Source organism: Trichomycterus rosablanca, chromosome 11 (assembly GCF_030014385.1).
Source record: "Trichomycterus rosablanca isolate fTriRos1 chromosome 11, fTriRos1.hap1, whole genome shotgun sequence".
Classification (NCBI taxonomy): Eukaryota; Metazoa; Chordata; class Actinopteri; order Siluriformes; family Trichomycteridae; genus Trichomycterus; species Trichomycterus rosablanca.
Genome location: NC_085998.1, coordinates 13,238,214 through 13,261,279, shown reverse-complemented (window position 1 = coordinate 13,261,279; position 23,066 = coordinate 13,238,214). Strand labels below are relative to the sequence as shown.

The following is a 23,066-nucleotide window of genomic DNA, read 5'->3' as shown; positions in this document are numbered from 1 at the left end:
CAAATGACTGACAGTGCCGGTTCTTTAATATGGCAGTCTCTGCGCCTCATTGAGTGGTCATTCACTTCAGGTGGAGGGGTGTCTTTAAAATCGCAGCCTCTTTGCCAGAATGTTAATGGCTTCTTAGTTTCAACCTCTTGTTTCTGCACTCTTGCTGAGGCTGGGATGCCAGTTATAAAAAGCTACCCCCAGCTTTCAAGTGCAGTTTAAAGGAACCAACACAATTAGTCAATCTGTGCCTGCATGCCTGCTGCCAACCTATATGGGTGTGTCAGGTGGGCATGTTACTGTAATCCACTTTTCCTGGACAACATGATCCCAGCAGGTAGGCATGTTATGTGAGTTCTTCATTGTATTCTCTGTGTTCATCAGTTTGTTGAGTGGGTTTTTCATGTTGTGTGTCATATTGGGCTGTGTTCATCTATATATGTTCATGTTTGTTGTTTCGTCTGTTATCACACATTAATTAAATTAACAAAATTTCATCGCATGGTATTTTTTTAATTCCTCACTAAAGTCTAGTTTGTTGTCACACACCAACTCCAGCAAGAAACACATTTTTTTTCTAATAACGATCACCTTTCGTATGTGTGCAGATGAGAAAGTAATGGCAGATGATGAATTCACATGCGACCTCTTCCGCTTCCTGCAGCTGCTTTGCGAGGGCCACAATAATGGCAAGTTCAGGAGGAAAACCACACACGGGACAATTTGAATGTAAAAAAATTCTTCATCTAAGCATTTCTGTTCTATTTTTAGATTTCCAGAACTACCTGCGCACCCAAACTGGCAGTACCACCACTATCAACATTATCATCTGCACTGTGGATTACCTACTGAGATTACAGGTATACAAAGTACAGCGCAATCTGAGGCCATGGTCGCACAAGGTTGAGGACAGTGGTAGCCAGGATTCAAAGGTTGAGAGTTCGAATCCTGGCTCTACAATGCTGCCACTGTTGGGCCCTTGAGCAAGGCCCTTAACCCTCTCTGCTCCAGGGGCGTTGTACAATGGCTGACCCAGCACTCTGAACCCAGCTTCCGAACAAGCTGGGATATGCGAATAATGAATTTTGTTGTACTGCACACCTGTATATGTATATTTGATGATAAAGGCATTCTATTCTATGTTGCATATGTACTATTTCAAGTCATGGTGTCAGCCTAAAGCAGAACTACTGTTGACCTCTTAGACCTCTGAAATGAGGCTTCAGAACTTTACACAATATTGCAAAGCAAGCTTTAAATTAATTCCATAAAAAGAAGCATTAAGGTTTGTAGTTGTTGCACTCTGGTCACCTCCACCACTTGCACAACACCCTTGCCAGTCACATCAATTCAACACATAAATAAAAAAAGGTGTCCCAATACTTGTTCCATAGAGTGTATAGTGCATACAAGGTTAGTTATTTTTCTGTTTTGGATTTTGTGTCTAGCAACAGGAAGGATCACCACTGTAGAGGTCAATGTTAATAGCGCTCAGCTTAATGCCTATGCCTTTGGATTCAGATGTCCAACAAGCCCATGGTCAGGTCTCCACATACTTTTGGCCATATACTCAGTCGAGTCACATGGTGGCAGCATGTAGCTCATAAAGGAAGTCATGTTTTGTGAGCTGACTTGGTGGGTATATAAGGTGTGCGATAGGCTGTCTGCATGTATATCCCTCATTGCTGTCATGGATAAAAGTACCATGGGTAAAATTGTCTTCCCTGGGGCGGATGGGGTCTTACAGCAAGACAATGCGACATGTCAGACATTGGTTGGAAGAGCATGACCAAAACTTCCAAGTACTACCCTGGCCCCCTAATTCCCCAAACTTGATCTAAATAGAGCATCTGTAGGACCATCTTGATCATCTTGTTTGCTCTATGGAACCTCCCCTACACACCCTCCAGAAGCTATGGGATGCACTGGAGTCATCATGGCTTCAGATACCTGTAAAGACCTCCCAGCCTGTCTAGCTGCTGTTCGTGCTGCACACGACAGTTACTCTAGATATTAGCTGGTGGTCATAATAATGTGACTCGACTGTGTAGTTCGTATATTATAGACACCAGTGTCAAGTTTATTGTTAAATAAGATGTTTGTTGCTAAACAAACCCCCTTAATTGACCTCCTTGCCTCATTTGCAGGAATCCATCAGTGATTTCTACTGGTATTATTCTGGAAAAGACATCATTGATGAACCAGGCAAGAGGAACTTCTCCAAAGCGATGCATGTAGCCAAGCAGGTCTTTAACAGCCTGACAGAATATATTCAGGTAGGAGTTTTATCCTGTATTAACTCTTCAAGTGACTCTTTTTTTGCAGCTCTTCTTGAACTTTGCAAACTTTATTTTGGTATTCCTTAGGGCCCGTGCACTGGTAACCAGCAGTCACTGGCTCACAGCAGATTGTGGGATGCTGTGGTGGGATTCCTGCATGTGTTTGCGCACATGATGATGAAACTGGCACAGGTAAGAGTGTATAAACACAAATTCCCACACACCTGTTTACAAATACAGACTGAACAAAGCAAGAGTTGAGCGTAATATTGGGTGCATTGGGTCTGTTATTAGAAACTAATGAAAAGCACACGAACAAAGTTGATGTCTTTTGGCGGTACTATTGCCCGGCCCGGTGTCTACACAGATTTTTTTTGACTTGGGCAAAGCTCTGCGATAGATCAGTGCCCTGGCTGGGATACTCCTGCCTTGCGCCTGGTGTGCAGGGTAGAACGAGACCAGCCACAGTCCCATCCAGGAGAAAGCGGCTGATGAACATGAAATTCAAATTCAGTATATTTTCATCAACCACAGAAATGGTTCCCAAATACTTAGAAATTCTAAACATACATAGTTAGGTTCAACTTCTTAAAAATGATCCTGATTATATAATTTGCTGACGATATTATTTGTACGATTGGAGAAACTTAAAAAATAAAATAGAAACGTGTACTAGTGTTCTCAGACTTCTTGAACCTTTCCACCCCCATTGTGCGTGTACTGACTGTCCACATTATAAGGTTAATCTATCTTGTACATACAATGATTGACTATTTTAGAAGGTACATCTGCCATAAAGATGTATGTTGTGGGTATATAATGACTTACTGTAGCCGGTTGGTGCTCTTTACACCTTGTTACCCTCCTCTACTCCATACTTCAATTAAAAAGGCACCCCAATAGGACCTTTACTAATCAGAATCTATTTGGCTGATGGATCATTCTTAGCACTTCAATGACTGCAATAACTAACATGATTATGTGTGTTGTTCTTCTTTAAGTGTATCAGATGCAGCAGTATTGTTGGGATTTCTAAATACTGTTTACACATACAGGCTTCTTTATTAGAAACATTTTCCTCTTTGCACTCGTTGTTGTACAGTCTGAGACCAGAGATTTTTGTATGCACAACTTGTGTGTTAGTACTCAAGGGAGGGTAGTTGATCACATGATGCTTTTGGCTTTATATTATATATAGTTGGAGCATCATTTTCCTCAAAGCATTAACAATAATGTGTTTAAAACCAAGACAAGAAAAACAAGACTGCTGCATTCGATACACTCATAGCCATCCAACACGCGCTACCATGTAGAAACACACTAAAACTGTAGCTATAATCAGCACCATTCCTTATTTCTGTGGAGATTCAGTGTATCACTGGAATCTCTGGGTGCAATGCAATACCACACTCCGTAAGTAAGACACCAATCCATCACAATCCCCCTCCCAGAAATAGCCAATCATATCACCTGATCGGCCGATAGCACTGCTGGGATTGATTAACTTCCAGAACAACTGCCACTGATGTAGTATGCGATGTGATTTCTTAATTGTTGTTCTTAATTAATTTGTTATGTAAATTTTTTTTCACATGGGGACTGCAGAGTAAAGTATGTATTTATTCATTTATTTCTCTCTTATCAACAATCCCTTCTTAGCAGTCCTACTATGAATACAATAATTATAGTTTTCTTTTTCCTTTAATATTGTAATAGTTTTTCTGTCTTGAAATAGTGTGTATACTAATAGTAGTAGTTTTCTGTGTTTGTGTTGTTTGTGTGAAAAAAATGTTGTCTGGTACACTAATATATACGCCCAATTTCAACGTTTTCTTATTTCTTTTAACTCCCCGACCCTAATGCTCTCTGGTTTTGCTGTTGTACCTCTAAACACATTTCATTTTTTTCCCCGTATTTTTCTTCTTTTTGTTTGAGAGAGTATTTCCTCCCTATATAATTAAATAATGCATATTATCCCATTAATATTATATTATACCACTAATATACCACTGTTTCAGAGAAGTAAACAACATGTTACGCATCATATGCACTTGCGCTATGTACTGTGTATTAAGAGACATATTGAAATGTTGCCAAGTGTCATATTCCTAGCACTAACACACACTACTAGATGCTGTTCTATAAAAATTAGTTTGAGTTGCAGAGAACTTGTTAATACCCAGTTGTATTACGTGTCTTGGGCAGTTGTAGCGTAGTGGTTAAAGGTACTGGTCCAGTAATCAGAAGGTTGCCTATTCAAGCCTCAGCTCTGCCAGGTTGCCACTGTTGGGCCCTTGAGCAAGGCTCTTAAACCTCAAGTGCTTAGACAGTGTACTGTAGCTTTGGATAAAAGCATCTGCCAAATGCCAAAAATGTAAATGTGTCTTGCATGTGGACTGTGGATATTATCCACTTCTTTATTACACTGGTTTCTCAAATTACCCAGAATCAATTCTTACTGTAGTAGAATTTATTACAATCTTTATTGTCATGATGCTCAGGTCCAGTTATATGTTGTCTGTCGTCTCTCCTAAAGAGGTGTCAATCACAAGTAAACACTTGTTAAAAACTACTACATTAGTAAGGTTCATCAAGACAGCAAAGCAAAAAAAAAAAATTGAATAAATATATATATATATTTTATTTATAACACTGCCAGACGCATCCTGATCCAGGACTCCGAAATGGCGTAAGGATTTGTGTCTTACCTTAGTTTTCATTTTACAAAGTCTAAAATGTATGTCCCCCATACGCCACATTGTCCACTGCTTACTTCAGCTTATTATTCTGTATTTTTTAGCCTGGGTTAGCTGCTGTTGATGCCGACGTAAATCACTAGTATGTACAAATGTCTCACATACTGTATATAGGAAAAAGATATACATATAAAAAACCTAGCTAATGAATGATCATATTCTACAGGCTACAGTTAAGCTAGTAGGGTGAATAATAATACCTAATTCTCCTTAATTTTTGATTAAAGTGGCAAGAAAGAAATACCTTGTGGTATAGACAGTGGGAGCGTGAAGCTCAAGAGGAACAGTGATTGATGTGTCTATAGGAAATCAGTAATGTATAGGACCCAAGCTTTGCCCAACTACCATTCATTAATTTTTTTGTCCTGGTCAGGGTCACTGTGGGTCTCATTCATAGGGTATAAGGCAGGAAGAACCCCAGACACCTCACCAGTACATCACAGGGCAGACACACCCTCACACATTCACACAAACACTTAGGACAATTTCTAGTAGCTCCAACTGACCTGACTGCATGACTTTGGGACAGACACAGGGAGAACATGCAAACTCTACACAGAAAGAACCCAGGCCCTTTTTGCTGTGAGGTGACAACACTACCCACTGTGTCACCATGTTTGATCACCAACTACCATGTAACCTACTGTAACCAAAACCAGGTACACAATGATAGATAGATGGGTTACAGCTGAAAAAATTCTAGACTTTATCAGGACTGGCTAACATACAACTGGAGAAATAAATGATGTCAGTATAGATTTGTGAGCATGCAATAAATGCCAAAGTCATGGCATTACATGCCATTAGGGCTTAATAATGCTTCTTATTAGTAACGTAGACAATAATGACTGTTTAGAATGATTCGATTTAGCTGCTTTATTGTCACTGCTATATGTTTCATGCTTTTTAAGTTTTAGCCATGTGTCTTTACTCTATCCCCATTCATATATGCATATGGTGTAGCTATTAGTGTAGATATTTTGTGTATGATGCTCTATTTGTATCTGTTAATTAAATGCAAACCAGGATCAGTTTCGGAGTAAAACACACCCAGAGGTAAGGTAACAGTGGGATTACATGATATAAAGGCCTTAATATGAGGTAGGGTATGGAGATTCTTCATTGTTGGCATATTTAAAAAACTGGTGAGGATGAGCTCGGGAACTATAGGTTACTACTTATATTACTTAAATATCAAAGGTAAAATACAGGTACAGCCTCCCTCCCTATTTACATGCCACATTTCAGGATCATTCAAGTACCTGACTTTATTGGCTTGACAAGTGCACTATATGACAAAAAAATATGAGCTTGTTGGACATCCTGTCCATGATATTAACTCCAATATAACGAGTCAAATGAATGGTACTGTTGTTGTACCCATAAAAATCAAACCCTTCCACGATTGGCTGTATATCTGTAGGGGGAGGGACTGGCTGAATGACTATTCTTTATTAATGGTGTAAGTGTGGCCTCTGCTGACCAATAGAAGCATCTGCACAGGGAACGGCTGATCACAGATGGCAGTACGTGGCTTTCCGTACACGATACTGCTCTCTTTGAGACCCTGCCCCGGCCGGTGAAAAAAGCGATCAGATGCACATGTGTCTGACGAGCTTGGACAGCATCTGCTCTTCTTGATTAGGGGTGAGGGTAGCAGCAGTCCCGAAAGAGAGATACGTTCCACTTTGTCTACGACTGGATGGGGTGCGAATGGGGTACTGGCAATTTTAAGCCAATTTTAGTTGGGGGGGGGGGTTGATTTAAAAGCTCTTTAAAAATTTTTACAATATCACAAGAAACAAAAAATGATCAGAATTTAGCCCTGGCTCTCAGAAAGGTGAATTAAGTTTTAAAGATCTATATTTTTAGGAACACTTTGTAAAAATGTGTATGTGATTGATGTTTGCTTGTGCTTTTGTCATTCTAGGATTCCAGTCAGATTGGTCTTCTGAAGGAGCTTTTGGACCTGCAAAAAGACATGGTGGTTATGCTACTGTCTCTACTGGAGGGTAAGACACTTTTACACCTTGTTCAAAGAAAAGACTTAACATCTTGTTTCACCCCTTAATGGCTGGACGTGTCTTACAAATATTTACGCTTAATTAGATATAGATAGATAGACTTTATTTGTCATACATACATATACACGTGTACAGTACAATTAAATTCTTTCTTCGCATATCCCAGCTTGTTTGGAAGCTGGGGTCAGAGTGCAGGGTCAGCCATCGTAAGGCGCCCCTGGAGCAGACAGGGTTAAGGGCCTTGCTCAAGGACCCAACAGTGGCTGCATAGCAGAGCCTGGATTTGAACCCCCAATCTTCCGGTTGATAGCCCAAAGCTCTACCCACTAGGCTACCACTGTCCCTGACATCATTACACTATTAATTACACTTAATTACACTTGATATAATTTAAAAGTCATTAAACATTTAATAACTCTTTATTCTGGACATGTAACACTTTAAAAGCACAGCGCAATTACCGGAAAGGGCCTGGTGGGAGCATTACAGGGGGGTCATATTGGTATCACTGTTCTGCTGCTATAACAGTGACTTCTACTGTCTGGTCAAGGCACTGGCACCAGTGGTGATGAAGTACTTAAAATATAGCATGTTCCTTTGTGCATGTGACTGTTCTATGTGGGAATCCGCCACTGGCTGGTACAAAGAGCAACTTGATAGGGTCATCAACTTGGACGGCGTATGTGCTAGTCTGACGTCCTCATTGGCCAGCATGATTGTCAGGAAATAAGTGGAAATTGACTATACAATGGAAGGGAACTGGAGATGTAAATTCATTTTTTTGTTCTTTCTAATCAGGTAACATCGTAAATGGCACCATTGCTCGCCAGATGGTAGACATGTTGGTAGAGTCATCCAGCAACGTTGAGATGATCCTCAAGTTCTTTGACATGTTCCTTAAGCTGAAGGACATCGTGGCATCAGATGCCTTCCGCGACTATGTGACCGACCCGCGTGGCCTTATCTCTAAGAAAGACTTCTCCAAAGCCATGGACAGCCAAAAGCAGTACTCGCCCTCTGAGATCCAGTTCCTGCTCTCCTGCTCCGAGGCTGATGAGAATGAGATGATCAACTTCGAAGAGTTTGCCGATCGCTTTCAGGAGCCAGCCAAAGACATTGGGTTCAACATCGCCGTGCTACTCACCAACCTCTCTGAACACGTACCGCATGACACACGCCTACAGAACTTCTTAGAGCAGGCTGAAAGTGTCTTGAACTATTTCCGCCCCTTCCTGGGCCGCATTGAGATCATGGGTGCCAGTCGAAAGATCGAGCGTATCTACTTTGAGATCAGCGAGGCCAACCGCAACCAGTGGGAAATGCCTCAGGTCCGAGAGTCTAAGAGGCAGTTCATATTCGACGTGGTCAATGAAGGTGCAGAATCGGAAAAGATGGAGATGTTTGTGAACTTCTGCGAGGACACCATCTTTGAGATGAACATAGCCTCCCAGATCTCTGAGCAAGAGGAAGAACCGAACGGAGATGAGGATGATGAGGAAGAAGAGGAAAGTGGTGGAGGGGCAAATGAAAGCGCAGGTGAAGGAGAGGAAGGGAATGGAGAGGAGGCTCCTGCCGAGTCCAGCTCGGCGTTTGCAGACTTCATCAAGAGTGTTGTGAACTTCTTTAAACTTTTCACCTTCCGCAACCTTCGCAGACGCTATCGCAGACTCCGGAAGATGACCATAAAGGAGATGATCGTAGGCCTTGCCACCTTCTTCTTTACCATAATCATGGGAATCTTGCATTTCATCTACAGCATCTGCAAAGGCTTCTTTATGCTGATCTGGAAAACACTCTTTGGAGGTGGCCTCGTAGAGGGAGCCAAGAAGATGACGTTAACCGAAATCCTAACTAACATGCCTGACCCAACTCAGGATGAGGTGCACGGCGAAGTCTCATCCGAGCCAGGAAAAGTCCAGGAAGCAGGTGGATCAGGAGAAGGAGAGGAAATTGGTGCTGGAGAAGAGGAAGATGTGGAAGAGGAAGCAGAGGGAGGTGGCAGGTCTGGATTTGATACCCCTGGAGGTTTAGGAGATATGGGTGAGACAGAGCCAGAGGAGCCTCCAACACCAGAGGGCACCCCATTGCTCAAGAGAAAACTGGTGAGCACCAAATAAAAATATTTATATATAATTTTATTGCTACTTAATATTTTAAATATCAAAAAGGATAAAAGAAATACTTAATAGTTTTTCTTAGTATTAAATACAGTCAAGTATTTGGACACCTGACCTTGAGCTTGTTGGATGTCACATCTTTTCGGCTATATAATTTTTTTATAGACCTTGCTCAGGGGCACAGTCTGGAACAGAAAAGGGCCTTCCCCAAAGTTGGAAGCATATAATTTCCTTTAGATAATTGATTTATTACATCTGTTAGCAGTTGCTGAGGCTGAAACACCTAAATTGAAACATTTTAAGGGGTGTCCCAGTACTTTTGTCCATATAGTGTACAGTGGTACCTTGAAACTTAACGTCAGTTGGTTCTGGGACTGGCGTTGAGTTTAAAGGTATTTTTTCCCATAAGGATGCATGGGGAACCTGTCAATGTGTTCCATGGTCCTGTGGAACTGCATACATTTTAGGCTCATGTACAATAATGGGGTTGTTTTTGACACTTATATACTAAAAATAACAGAAATATAATATAAAACACTAAAATACAATTAAAAAACAGTTAAAAATCAATAAAAATACAATACAACCTGCTCTTTACCTTTAATTCTTTTTTGTTTATGCTTCTTACTTGGAGGAGAGAACTTACGAGCAGTAATAATTAAGAGAAGTTTAGTGTTCCTGTCTTGTTCTTTTAATACGTTAAGCTTTACGATAAACGTTTTAGACTCTCTCTGAAAAGCTGATTCTTACCATTTCTCAGAACCTTGAGCTGTAACACAAGTTTAAAAGTATTGTATTTCATTTATCTGGCTACATCTGCCGGTAAAACAGTAGAATTGGCTGTCTAAAGACTGTCATTTAAATAATCTTTTTATTTTATTCTGATCACATGTTTACATTAACAGCAACTGGCAGACACATTTATCTAAAGCAAGAATTGTAAACGATCACAATACAGGCACTTAAGGGTTAAGGGCCTTGCTGAGGGGCCCAACAGTGGCAGCTTGGCTGTATTAAGCATGAATCAGCAACCTTCCCATCACTAATCCAGTACCTTAACCACTAAGCTGCCATTGCCCCTGACAAAAACAAAGATGTGGTCTCAAAACACTGAGACACACACCATCACAGTAAGAAAATTTGTTTTAATTACTTTAATTATCTTATATTATATTCAACATAGAGGATTAAAAAGTTCTATATTATAATACACGATATGACCAAAGATATGTAAAAGTACCAACCATGTTTTTTTTATTTATCTGGTTTCGGTCGTAGCCACACCCATTGCTAACAAGTCTTCCAAGAAATGTAAAGACTGTTATAGGCACAAAAGGCTGAGATAACTTTATAGTTCCTTGTTTTTAAAGGATGTCCAAAATGTTTATGGTCCACATACTTTTGGCCATACAGTATATTTTCACTAATGGAGATGAGCTTTTGTTTCATGTTTCATGTTGCATTTCAAGCCATTTTAATGTTCTAAATTATTACATTGCTGTTTTTCATTTTGCATGTTTTTGTTCTGGTTTCTCAGTTGGGCGAAGAAGGACAGGAAGAGGAAACTGTTGAAGAAGAGCCAGTAGTAGAAGAGCCAGCCCCAGAACCAGAAAAAGCAGAGTAAGTATAAGATTGAATGATTAGTAATGTTCCACCAAGTTCCCCACAGAAGAAAAAACTATTAGCATGTCTACAGTGTGGTTTCTAATAAAGCTACATGACTAGTTGAATGAGACCTTATAGAGAGCTCTCTTGAAGTAGGTAAAGATGAATTCTACTTTACCAAAGGAGTTTTGTTAAATGAATTGGCACTGCACTGGTCTCTGGGCTTTCTTTATATAGACCCTGAATCAGTCATGACTTGTAAGCACTGATGAGCGCTAAAGCTTTTGGGATTCATACTTGGGACTACAGTGGGTTGATTTATGCGTTCCTGCCTAATAGACATTGTCTCAAAGCAGCTTTACAGATTCCAGAAACAAAGACCCCTGATGAGCAACAAATATACTAACTAACGTGTCATTTTAAGTGCTGAAAACGGAGAGAAAGCCGAGAAGGAAGCTGTGGCCGAGCCAGAGGAGAAAAAGGTTAAAGAGGATAAGCAACAACAAGTAAAAACCAAAACTAAGAAGGAGAAAGAAGCTGCTGGTGAAGCCTTTGAACTTTGGAATGAGTTGGAGGTCCAGAGAATCAAGTTTATGGTAAGTTCACGAGACTATGATATGGATAAAGTGGTGGTACAACATGAAAATGAAATGATAGAAACTAGGGCTGGGTGGTATGATGGTACATTCGGTATACCGTCTTTGATTCCTCATACCAAATGGGTTTTTCAAATACTGCCATACCATAGCAAAATTAATACAACAGTTGTATGCTTCAGTAGGCAGCAGATCATATAATATTCCTCTATAGACAGTCGAGAAAGAAGCTTACAGAACAATAATTAAAACAGTCGATTCCAGGGGCAAAAATAATTCTGGTCAGATGCTAAACCAACGTTATAAGCAAACTGGAAGCGTAGATATATAAAGTCGTCCACTTTTCTACAACAGACCAGTGGTCAAGTACAGTGGAGTTTGCAAATGTCATTTTATTTCTTAAAGGGTAATTGCACAATACTTAAATATTAAATAAACAATAGCAATTGTATTTATTGCAATTGTTTCACGAGTACTGATTCCATCATATATTGTGTCATTTTATGGGGCCGAGCAAAGCTTATAGTACTGAAAACCTTCACTATATACATGGTGAAATTAAAACGTTTTATATTCTATGTACTTATGACAGTAGAATAAGCCACAGACATAACCGTGATATACCATGAAACCATCAGAATCTTAAAAAATATCATGATTGGCTTATAAGTTTATTGTTGTAGAAAAATCTACACACAGCAATGCAGATTGTTTTTCATTCCTTTTTTTTCCTGGGAAAAATGGACCCACCACATCCCTGACCAGGATGAAACAGTGGTAAAACAAAGTGAAATGCAGTGGGAAAAGGCAAACATAAATAGCTTTGTTGAATGTTTTTTTGTGATTGATCTGTTATTTTTAGTACAAATTGATATAAAATGGGTGTTTTAATTATTAAATAGTAAAAGTTTTTTATTATAAAATATATGCTTTTTATTTTCTATTTAGAACTGCCTGTCTCGCAACTTCTACAACCTGCGCTTCCTGGCTCTGTTCATGGCATTTGCTCTGAACTTCATCCTGCTTTTTTACAAGGTAAACAACAGAATAAATCTTGATTTATTTAGGATTTTAATTACACATTTGCCGTGTGCTAGCTCACCTTCCTGGGTTCTAGTCTTAGCTGTGCTGCCTGCCTGGTCAGGTGTGCTACAGGTACAGTTGGCTGTGTCCTAGAGTGGAAATGGCCAGATGGGGAGTAACCATCTTACTTTTTCAACAGTGATGCCTACTGTCCAGTTCAAAAACAAAACTATGATGAGTCAAATAAACGAGGAGTTGACTCTTTCCTTGTAGTGGCTCTTTAGAGAACTTAAATAAGGCTGGGTGGTCAGCACACCAATTGCTCAATAGGAAAAAGTAAAACAATGAGTCGACTCGGTGAACTGAATCGATTGAGGGATTCAGTAAAGCCGAATGTATACAAGATGAGCCGTTAACAGTAAACGAGAGAGCTTGCTCAAAGTAATTAAGGGCGCAATACTGTCCATCTAGCTTACAGACTCTGAGCTTTGTCAAATGATTCAGAGCTGCATTTGTCCCTAGGCTTTCTGTATAAATACTCAGATAGCATCTGGTGGTTGCACATGTCAAAGTGGCCCTCCTCAACCAGCATGGGTCATATATATGGCAAAAATAACAGTCAAATGTATTATAGTGTCATTTTATAGATCCTGAATTGTTTAGCTATTTTCATTATTAAATTGATGCATGTGCTTTTATAAATCTTTGTCCATACTTTATCTTTCAGGTATCCAGCAGCCCTCCGGGTGAGGAGTTTGAAGGCTCAGGCATGTTTGAGGGTTCAGGTATGGCTGAGGGATCCGGTGGTGAGCCAGAAGGTTCAGGAATGGAAGAAAATGGGGAGGAAGATGATGATGAAGGACCTGTGTATTACTTTCTGGAGGAGAGTACAGGTTACATGGAGCCTACAATGTTCTTGCTCGGAATTTTACACACAATCATTTCCGGCCTCTGCATTATCGGCTACAACTGTCTTAAGGTCAGTATTAAACAAGCTACAAAATCAAGCTGTAAAATAAGATTTACACCTAAAACACTGTATTTCTAGAGGTACACTAAACTGGAACCTTGACTGTGAGGCAGAGTCTCTTATTCTACAACAGTTTCTGACAGAACAAATGCAGTTTTGACTTAAAGGGCACAAATTCCTGCACACACATCCAAAATATTTTGGAAAGATGTTATTGTGGATAGACATTGTAAAAGCTGCAAAAATGGTTTTAAAATGGGATGTTAAACAAGCTTATGGCCAAGTGTCCACATATTTTTGTCTATATACTGCATAAACAAGCTGTTTTACATACTTAAACTAAAAGTAAAAACGGTGCAGTTTGATTAGTGCATTAATTAATTCTGTGTATTCTACCACACCAAAACACTTCACTCGGCTTGTTGCATATACTAATATGAACTAAGTATCAGTACAAGGTTGATACAGTATGAAAATGCGGACTGGCACAGACCGTTCACATGAACAGTGGACACTAAGTAAAGTCCACAAAAGCTCCCAACCATCAGTTATTTCAGATTGCAATAACATTCATGTTTTACAAGGACTTTATCCTGGTCATGGTTGGTCTGGCTTCCCAGGAATCACTAGGCACAATGCAGTAATTCCTTCTCCAGGCATAGCCAATCATGTGTGTATGCAGACTTCTGACCAGTCGATAGCACCACTGGGGATTCAAACCCTGGATCCAAGCAGTAGCAAGCTAGAGTAATTTACCACTGTAGCAACAAATTATAATTACATTTAACAGATGTTGAAATGCACATTGCTCACTGTTGACATGGAATTGTGTGTGGTGCAGGTTCCCCTGGTCATCTTCAAGAGGGAAAAGGAACTCGCACGTAAACTGGAATTCGATGGCATTTATGTGACTGAACAGCCAGAGGATGATGACATCAAAGGCCAGTGGGACAGACTGGTGCTAAATACGCCGTAAGATATTGAATTATTACTTTTTACCCAGAATCACTGGACGTAATGCACCCCAGACAGCACTCTTCTCATCAACCTCCTCCGTTCCTGGACATAGCCTATCTTGTCCATGCTGACACCCTGACTGACCAGTAGCACTGATTGGGGACTGGAACCTTAGATCCAAGCTATAGTGATAGATGCAAATAATGAATGAACCTATAAATACAGTACACTAAACCAACTATATACAGAGGCAGCCAAATAATATATAAAAATATATGTATAATAGTCAATTTTTTCACAAAGTGCCGCAGTGTAGCTGGTCTTCTTCAATACATCACATCCTTTAATGTTTCTCATGTGTAGAAGTCCAGGGATGTTAAATCAGGAGAATTTTGGGGGATCATCTATTAAAGCTTGTTTGGAAGCTGGGGTCATCAGGCCCCTGAAGCCAAGAAGAGCATTGCTCAAAGGCTTAATGGTGGCTAAATGGCAGAGGCAGGGATACATAGACCAAAGCTTTACCCATTAGGCTACCTTTTTACTTTCTGCACTGTTTCCAAGTTCTCAGTGGACTGCAGCCATAGCTTTTGTTTATTATACATGACTTTTGAAGTTAACTTTAACTTTCTTTATTGAACAGGTCTTTCCCCAACAACTACTGGGACAAGTTTGTGAAGAAAAAGGTCAGTATCACACTGTTCTCTCACCTCAAATTTTCAGTGTACTGTAGTATGTTCTGCTCTAGAAATGTCACCCAATCTTATACTGATGCCTCCTATTTCGATTCTTTCAATCTTTAATCCTAATTCTACCTTTATTTCCATGTCATCTCATTTTTAACTACAGGTACTGGAGAAGTATGGTGACATCTATGGCAGAGAGAGAATTGCTGAGCTGCTGGGAATGGACTTGGCATCACTAGACGTCAGTGCAATGACACATGAAAAGAAGCCAGAACCTGATACATCCATGTTTACCTGGTACTAAAGCAATACACCTGTTAGATGTTAGATTGCTTGTGTTGTAATAAGAAGCCCTTAATAAAACATTTGCTTTCATGTCTTCAGGTTCACCTCTATTGATATCAAGTACCAGATTTGGAAGTTTGGAGTGGTGTTCACAGATAACGTGAGTTTTGAGGGCATTCGAGTGCTTCTCTTAGAGTCAGTGATTCACATTGAATTCGCTCATGCTGATTAAATCCTTTTTCAGACTTTCCTCTACCTGGTGTGGTACATGGTCATGTCCCTCCTGGGTCACTACAACAACTTTTTCTTTGCCTGCCACCTGGTGGACATTGCCATGGGTGTCAAAACGCTGCGCACCATCCTGTCCTCAGTCACGCACAACGGCAAACAGGTGCGGTAGAATTAAAGCTATGGTAATTCATGGTCATTTAAAGACTTTAAAGCAGAGATTGTGTTTATTTAAGTTAAAAATACCAAAAGTCTTTAGACTAAATGCATCTTTGTTGATTCATTTTTCGTCATCTGTTTTTGGAGTAGCTGGTGATGACAGTGGGCTTGCTAGCTGTAGTCGTGTACCTGTATACTGTTGTGGCTTTCAACTTCTTCCGCAAGTTCTACAACATGAGCGAGGACGAGGATGAACCGGACATGAAGTGTGATGACATGATGACTGTAAGGCTCCAGACTATACATTTAGAAAGGTTCCAAAAATGAAAGGAATTGATAATTGATAGTTTTGCCCTTGTCCTCTTAGTGCTACCTGTTTCACATGTACGTGGGTGTAAGAGCCGGCGGTGGTATAGGTGATGAGATTGAGGATCCGGCTGGAGACGAATATGAGCTGTACCGCGTGGTCTTCGACATTACTTTCTTCTTCTTCGTTATCGTTATCCTGCTGGCCATCATTCAGGGTGAGGACTCCAAAATACCCAGACGTTAGCCTGTAAAGTAGGCCACCGTGCCACCCACGCATTTGATTATAAATGTAAAATATTCATTCATTCATTCATTCATTCATTTTGATGTTTTACCAGTACATTTATTAATAAGGGTACATTAGCAGCATAGTTTTTTTTTTTTTTTTTCCTCTTTTTTCCCCCAATTTTTATCCCCCAGTCCAGTCGTGTCCAATTACACTGAGTGCGTCCTCCATACCGATTTGACCCTTCACCGCTGACTGAGGACGCCTCTCAACTGACTTGCGCCCCCTCCGGTACGCACAGTCAGTACAGATAGTGCATTTTTCACCTGCACGAGTCGAGTTTATACACTTGACGGGCACTGTGTATGGAGGGCCACACCCCCATCAGCATTATTCCTCAGCCCTGTGCAGGCGCCATCAGTCAGCCAGCAAAGGCCACAGTCGCACCAGTTATGAGGACCTATGCTCCGACTTTCTTACCCTCTAACCCTGAACAACAGCCAATCGTTGTTCATACAGCCGCCCAGCCCAGTCGGAAAGGCAGAGCTGAGATTCGATACAATGTATTCGAAACCCCAACTCTGGTGAGCTAGCGTACTTTACATCAGGTGATGTGCAGTAAACATGGGTGTAGATATGGTACCAATGTTAATTGCTGTATTGGATTGTGCAGGTCTGATTATTGATGCCTTTGGTGAGCTGAGAGATCAGCAAGAGCAGGTCAGGGAGGACATGGAGGTATGTGTTCTCTCTTCACCATCACAATTAATTAATTCTTACCACCAAATGATTTTATTAATTTTAAACATTTTTAATCATTTTTGGATCATTGTGGCTTTTAATGTGGCAGAGTGCACAAACTTTCTTGTCACTTTTTGTATATAATGTTGTGCTCTTTTTCATTTCATTTTATCAAACGCTTTATTCTTGTCAGAATCACGGTGGGTAACACCAAGAAACACTGGGTGCAGGGCAGGAATACCCTGGAGAAGGGCAGCAATCCATTGCAGGGATTTGGCCACCCCTCCAGACATTGTCAGTCATGTCTTGTAACGAATGGGCTAACTAGACAAGAAAGGGGCAGACACACACGCAGAGATGTTCACGTTTAATAATAACAAAAGACAAAAGGAAATAGTCTCCGCTGTGGATCATCATCATTGACCAATCATTGAGAAGGGGTGTCAACTTGGAAACCTAAACAAGACACTCTCCAACATGTGCTCCTGGAGAGAGGGGCAGGGCACATCAACATGAGCTCCAGGAGCACAGAGAGGCTGGATTTGTGACATGTCTGTGTCGATGGTCACCTGGTTGATAGCACCACTGGGATTTGGGCTTGCTCCGTTTAAGCAGTTATTGCATTTAGTCTGAATACAGAGCTAAAATTTTCTACACTTTTATTTAACATTATTAATCCTGCATCAAGTATTTAATGATATTTATTGTTTAATTAAAAGGAATGAGACAGCATTGATATCTTTCAGATTTTAAATTTAAAACTATTAAACTTATCCAAGCTTGAGAAAATACTAAACAAAATCCACAAGTAAGACAAAAAATTACTTTTAGTGAGACAGATTGAAGTAGATATTTTTATATTAATAATAACTCGAGAAGCACTCTATAACGGTTAATAAGGACATGTGGTTACCATCCATACCCAAAATAATTACTGCTCTTTTTCTGTCATGATATTATTTTGATTCCGATCGTGTCCTTACACCATTCACTGTACTTTTTTAGACTAAGTGCTTCATCTGTGGGATCGGCAGTGATTACTTTGACACGACTCCGCATGGTTTTGAAACTCATACAATGGAGGAGCACAACTTGGCAAACTACATGTGAGTGACTCATTCTAGTAAACTGTCTGCTTTGGTTCTGTTTACAGTTTGTTTCTCATTGTAATCATTTTTCCTCCTTGGTTGTACAGGTTCTTCCTGATGTATTTAATCAATAAAGATGAAACAGAGCACACAGGACAGGTTGGTGTCACCCTGCATTATACTTTGTTCTTGTTCTTGTTCTGAACAGTTTCCTTTAATTTTTTTCACTCTGATTGTCTGTCCTTGTAGGAATCGTATGTGTGGAAGATGTACCAGGAGCGATGCTGGGACTTTTTCCCGGCTGGCGACTGTTTTAGGAAGCAATATGAGGATCAGCTTGGCTAGTGTCCGGTGCTGTATAGGACGTGCTAGTGTGTGTGTGCTTCAAAATATAAACTCAGAGGAATAGTGATTGTTCCTTAATTGAGTGAAACACTAAACTAGATAAGCACACATTTACATAGCCTTTTATGTCCTTATGTGAATGTAAAAATAAGTGCAAGATAAATATGCAACGTGTGAATGTTAATTTATCTGTGTTTGAGTGAGAGAGAGAAAGCAAGAGACAGAGAGAAGAAATGTATGGGCTTCATTCATTGATTTATTGTGTTAATCATTTGACGGACTGTATCAGACCAAAATGAGCACTCACAGCCTTTCTTTCTTCTCTTGGTCTCTTTGGTATATCTATGGATTTTAAAACATCACTGTGCCTAATTGTACAATGGAAATGGAAAATATGATGATTCTTATTTAAAGAACATCAGTATCAATCTTTTTATTAGACCCAGTAGACAATTCAGACAAAATCTCAGCTTAATACAGCATATATACACCAGAACCACATATGTGGTCATAACACTGGTAACAATCATTATGTTCTAGGAATCGGTTTAACTGTTGACAATTAAACTAGACGATTTTGTTAATGGACGCGATATATAAATGTGTGCCACATTTGATTCTTTGAGAGGAATCTAACCAAAGGCCTTTATCTTGTTGTTCTTTTTCTGAGACAATGTTGTATAGCCTATTTCATCTATTTTATCTACGATTCTTCATATAATTGATGTGAGCTTAAAATTTAATGTTTAACTAAAGCCCCTTTCACACTCACACTGGGTTGTTTACATGGTTATTTACATGGTCGTTTAGGTTTTGTCCTTTAATGCATTTGCACATTTAAAGAGACCCTTTTTACACACTTGACATGGATACCAAAGGGGTGTAAAGTTACACATACAGGTTTTTCTTAAGTATTTTAACTCACATTCACTTTAATTTATTATTTAGGAAACCAGTAAGAGTTAGTATTATTTAAATACACAAATTTTTAAACAGTTAAACTTTTTATGTATTAAAAGATGTCTGTACTGACCATCGGATTATTAAAGAAATGCAATACCAACCCTGTATGAGCAACCAATCCTAATTATTCTAATGCTAGTTTCTGGCAATTGCATTTTTTTTCACTGTTAAAATCTACCATTGATTGTTGATTACGAGCCTAAGCTGTACATTAGATTAACGATATTGGGCTTTTTAAAGTCCTTTTAACCATAAATGTTAGTGATCACAGCATTGACCCTGCACTTAAACTCCCAAGTGGTGGAAAACAAAAAAATAACTCAAAAAGAACACCATATATGGTAAAAATACAAATCAGCCACTTACTGTTTTTTATGATTTTTATTGTTGTGTTCATAAGGAATTTTTGCCATCTGTTAGAAAACATTGATGTGCATTGCTGGATGGTTGCATGTGTGTGTAGGCCGAGGCTCATGCAAAATAGACTTTAAAGTCAAGACTTAAGGCTAATCTGGGGATAACAGAGTTGTCCTAATTTGTCACGCTTTTAATACAGTATGATAAATTGGGACGTAGTCAGATCTGATCGTAGGTTACTGGCGTTCCTGTATACACAGTGTGAGCCCTGAAATTGGATAATTCTGTTTGACCCAGTAAAATGTACATTCAAATACTGGAAAATAGAAATGGCAATTTTTGATTGCCCACTGATATTCATTTATTTTTAAACTGTTGTTGTGTAGGCTGAAGCTACATTATTTTATGAATTGTCTCTTATTACCTGATGCGTGACTACATCATTGTTATTTCTTTTAAAGTTTTTAAAACTGGGGCATTTTTAAAAATAATAACAAAGCATCATTTTACTAGTGGTTATGTACTGGTGCATACAGTTTGTTGTTGCACTATTTTTATTGAAATCCACAGAATGTGTGTGTGTTTTTTAAAGGAATGGCAGAAATGTCCTTGTTAACATGGTTTAAAAGGCAGAGCCACATAAATGATTACAAACACATCCTTCAATCACCCGAGCCATCTTTACCTTGAGATTGGCTTCTCGCTGTCTATGGTAACTACTTAATAATAAAACCAATAGAAAATTAACATGTATTTTACTACTTAATAAATACTAAATTACTACATATTTAAAAACAAGAATTTCAGTGGCAGACTTGTGTGTTTAACTTACTTTATAATTATATTTATTATTATAGTTACTGGATTATGTGGCAGGGTAGGATTACATATATTGTACTGTTTTGCAAGATCACAATTCAGTATCATGCAGTTGGTGCAGCTTTACACACCTGTTATCAGCTGTGTTATCTACTTTCGCTACATTCTCGACATAACTTGTGGGTGTTCTGCTTTAGAATGACCCTCTTTTGTTACTTCATTTATTAAATTGCCTTTGTCAAGTCTACCAGGGATTTTAATTTGGGGTTATGCACACACTTACCCACACCATAGTAGATCACTGATAAATTCTCGGGTTATAGGTGCATGTGTGAAAGGGGTTTAACTGTTCTGCACTCCAAAGTCTTAGAATGAGATGCTGATTGTTTTGCCACATTCACTCACACTGTGTTTTTGCAGCTCATCTCTACACTACCAGCAGGGTTCATTCTGTGGTTCTTAGACTTGTATAGAAACACTGATATTAGCCAACAGTTACATCAGTGTGATCAGGTGTTTCCTTTGTTTCCTTTATTTACCAGTGCATCTTAATGCTTTGATGTATAGATGTATTATTTTGCCATCTTTGAGAAAGGAAACTCGATATGCTGTAGATTTTATTGAAATGTAACTTATTTTGACAACAAATATATAGATGTATAAATATATATATTTTTAGTTGGAGCTTTGAAATATCCTGAGCTTTTCTGTACTAAATAAATATGTATTGTGTACTTTTTAGAGAAAAAAGGTACTGATAAAGAAATTACCAACTGAACATGGATGAGATGTGTGTCCAGTTTGCAACTGAATTAATCAGATGGCTTTGTGACTTCTGCTGTTACTTTTAACTCAATATAGTATTGTTTGTTTTCCCAAATATTCCTAATTTGAGCTTGAAAAGTCGGGGACAAAGCCACACAACATTTAACGATTGTGTGCTGCAGTTGTAAGAATCTGACTGGGCTGCTTTGCAGAATTGCAATAAAATATATTTTAAGAGCACATTACTGAGTCATTTCTCATTACAAAAATGTAAAAAAAATAATAACTAACATATTAACCACACCCAGAGAGAGAGAGCGCTGAGTCACAGCAGTTAAATTAGTAATTAAAGCTTATCATGCAATTCAGGATGCATATCAGTCAAAATGCCATTTCATGTTTACGATAAGTGGAAGTTGGGAGTAATCAGATCAGACGCCAGTGGGAGTCTGACTGGACAGTATATTCATATATAGCTTAGGTGTCATTCACACAGGTGTTAAGGCATAAAATAATATACACATATGCAGTATGTCCTATGTTTTATGCAAAACGGTTATTGTAAAATATTATTCCTGTAATCAATTTAATAATATTTGGTTTTTAGCTTTTGAAATTGTACAAATGTATTTTATATATCAGTATTTCACCACTCAGATGCCAAGTGCTGCAACTAGAAAATATCTGGAGTTAATGCACCACCTCTGAAATCATGAAAGTGTTTGTGCTCACTGTGCCACAATGCTGCCCCCAAAGGTTATTTTCTCTTTAACAATAAATAAATCATTTAAAGCTTTCCTGTTTTGTAGCATAATTTTAATAAATTTATATATAGTCTTAATATAGTACTTTAAGATACCTACATTAATAATTTGTTTATGTACAGACATATTTGGACTAATGTAAAATGGCAATTTTTATTTTGGTGTATAAAAATAAAAGAATAAAAATATGGTAGGATTATGTGTTATACAGACTTTTATTAGTTTTATTGTAATAAAAAAAATAATAATAGACTGGAACCTAAAAATGTCTCAATTACCCAATATAGTGCTCATATATCTGAAATGTAAACCTTTTTTTTACTTACTTTTTACAGACATTATAACTAGTAATAGAGATAGTGGTAGCCTAATGGGTAGAGCTTTGGCCTATCAGATAAAACAGTGGTACCCACACACTGGGCCGCGGACTGGTACTGGTCCGTTGGTCATTTATTACAGGGCCACACAAAGTATAAATAATTAGTGATCGCTACAAGAGCTATTAAATTTTCAATACTCTTCAGGTGTTATTGTCCACAATCACCACTAGGTGGGAGTAGCGTGTCGTTGCAGCGAAAAAAGCTCAGGATTCACACAGATTTTTCATTATACAGCTATTCTATTTTAAATCCCACCGCCCCCCGCCGGTCCGTGAAATTATATCTCATATGAAACTGGCCCATGGTTGGGGACCGCTGAGTTGAAAGATTGAGAGTTTGGCTCTGACCCCAGTTTCCAAACGAGCTGGGATACATGGAAAAATAATTTGATTGTAATATATATTTGCATTCTTCATTTGGGTTTATAGAATCCAGATGATAAAATACCAAATACTAACAAGGAATCATGAGGCGGCGTGATTGGGCCAACAGTTCTAAGCTGGGGTTCTAGGGACCTAAATGTATTCCCAAATTCTGACAAAAGCATGCACTAAAGAAAATGTATAACTGCATGCCGGGTAATATCCAGTCCATTTTCATTCTTATTTTAAAAACACAAATATGTAAATTGATTGCTAG

The 23,066-nt window shown here is 38.9% G+C and overlaps 1 protein-coding gene across 9 annotated transcripts in view; it reads left to right on the top strand.

Annotated features, from left to right (window-relative positions):
• The window catches only part of LOC134323614 (ryanodine receptor 1-like), a 139,989-nt gene extending 118,466 nt beyond the window's left edge, over positions 1-21,523 (top strand). For all 9 annotated transcript variants that reach the window (XM_063005180.1, XM_063005187.1, XM_063005184.1 and 6 more), the window contains 21 exons: positions 597-677; positions 760-848; positions 2,136-2,264; positions 2,355-2,459; positions 6,954-7,035; positions 7,846-9,149; positions 10,702-10,784; positions 11,194-11,365; positions 12,314-12,400; positions 13,116-13,367; positions 14,200-14,330; positions 14,956-14,998; positions 15,162-15,295; positions 15,383-15,443; positions 15,528-15,674; positions 15,821-15,955; positions 16,038-16,194; positions 16,879-16,943; positions 17,952-18,052; positions 18,142-18,193; positions 18,284-21,523. In XM_063005180.1, the coding sequence (XP_062861250.1) occupies positions 597-677; positions 760-848; positions 2,136-2,264; positions 2,355-2,459; positions 6,954-7,035; positions 7,846-9,149; positions 10,702-10,784; positions 11,194-11,365; positions 12,314-12,400; positions 13,116-13,367; positions 14,200-14,330; positions 14,956-14,998; positions 15,162-15,295; positions 15,383-15,443; positions 15,528-15,674; positions 15,821-15,955; positions 16,038-16,194; positions 16,879-16,943; positions 17,952-18,052; positions 18,142-18,193; positions 18,284-18,379 (3,506 nt within the window). In that variant the 3' untranslated portion in view covers positions 18,380-21,523. The remainder of the gene's footprint in view (positions 1-596; positions 678-759; positions 849-2,135; positions 2,265-2,354; positions 2,460-6,953; positions 7,036-7,845; positions 9,150-10,701; positions 10,785-11,193; positions 11,366-12,313; positions 12,401-13,115; positions 13,368-14,199; positions 14,331-14,955; positions 14,999-15,161; positions 15,296-15,382; positions 15,444-15,527; positions 15,675-15,820; positions 15,956-16,037; positions 16,195-16,878; positions 16,944-17,951; positions 18,053-18,141; positions 18,194-18,283) is intronic.
• Positions 21,524-23,066: the final 1,543 nt, after the last annotated feature.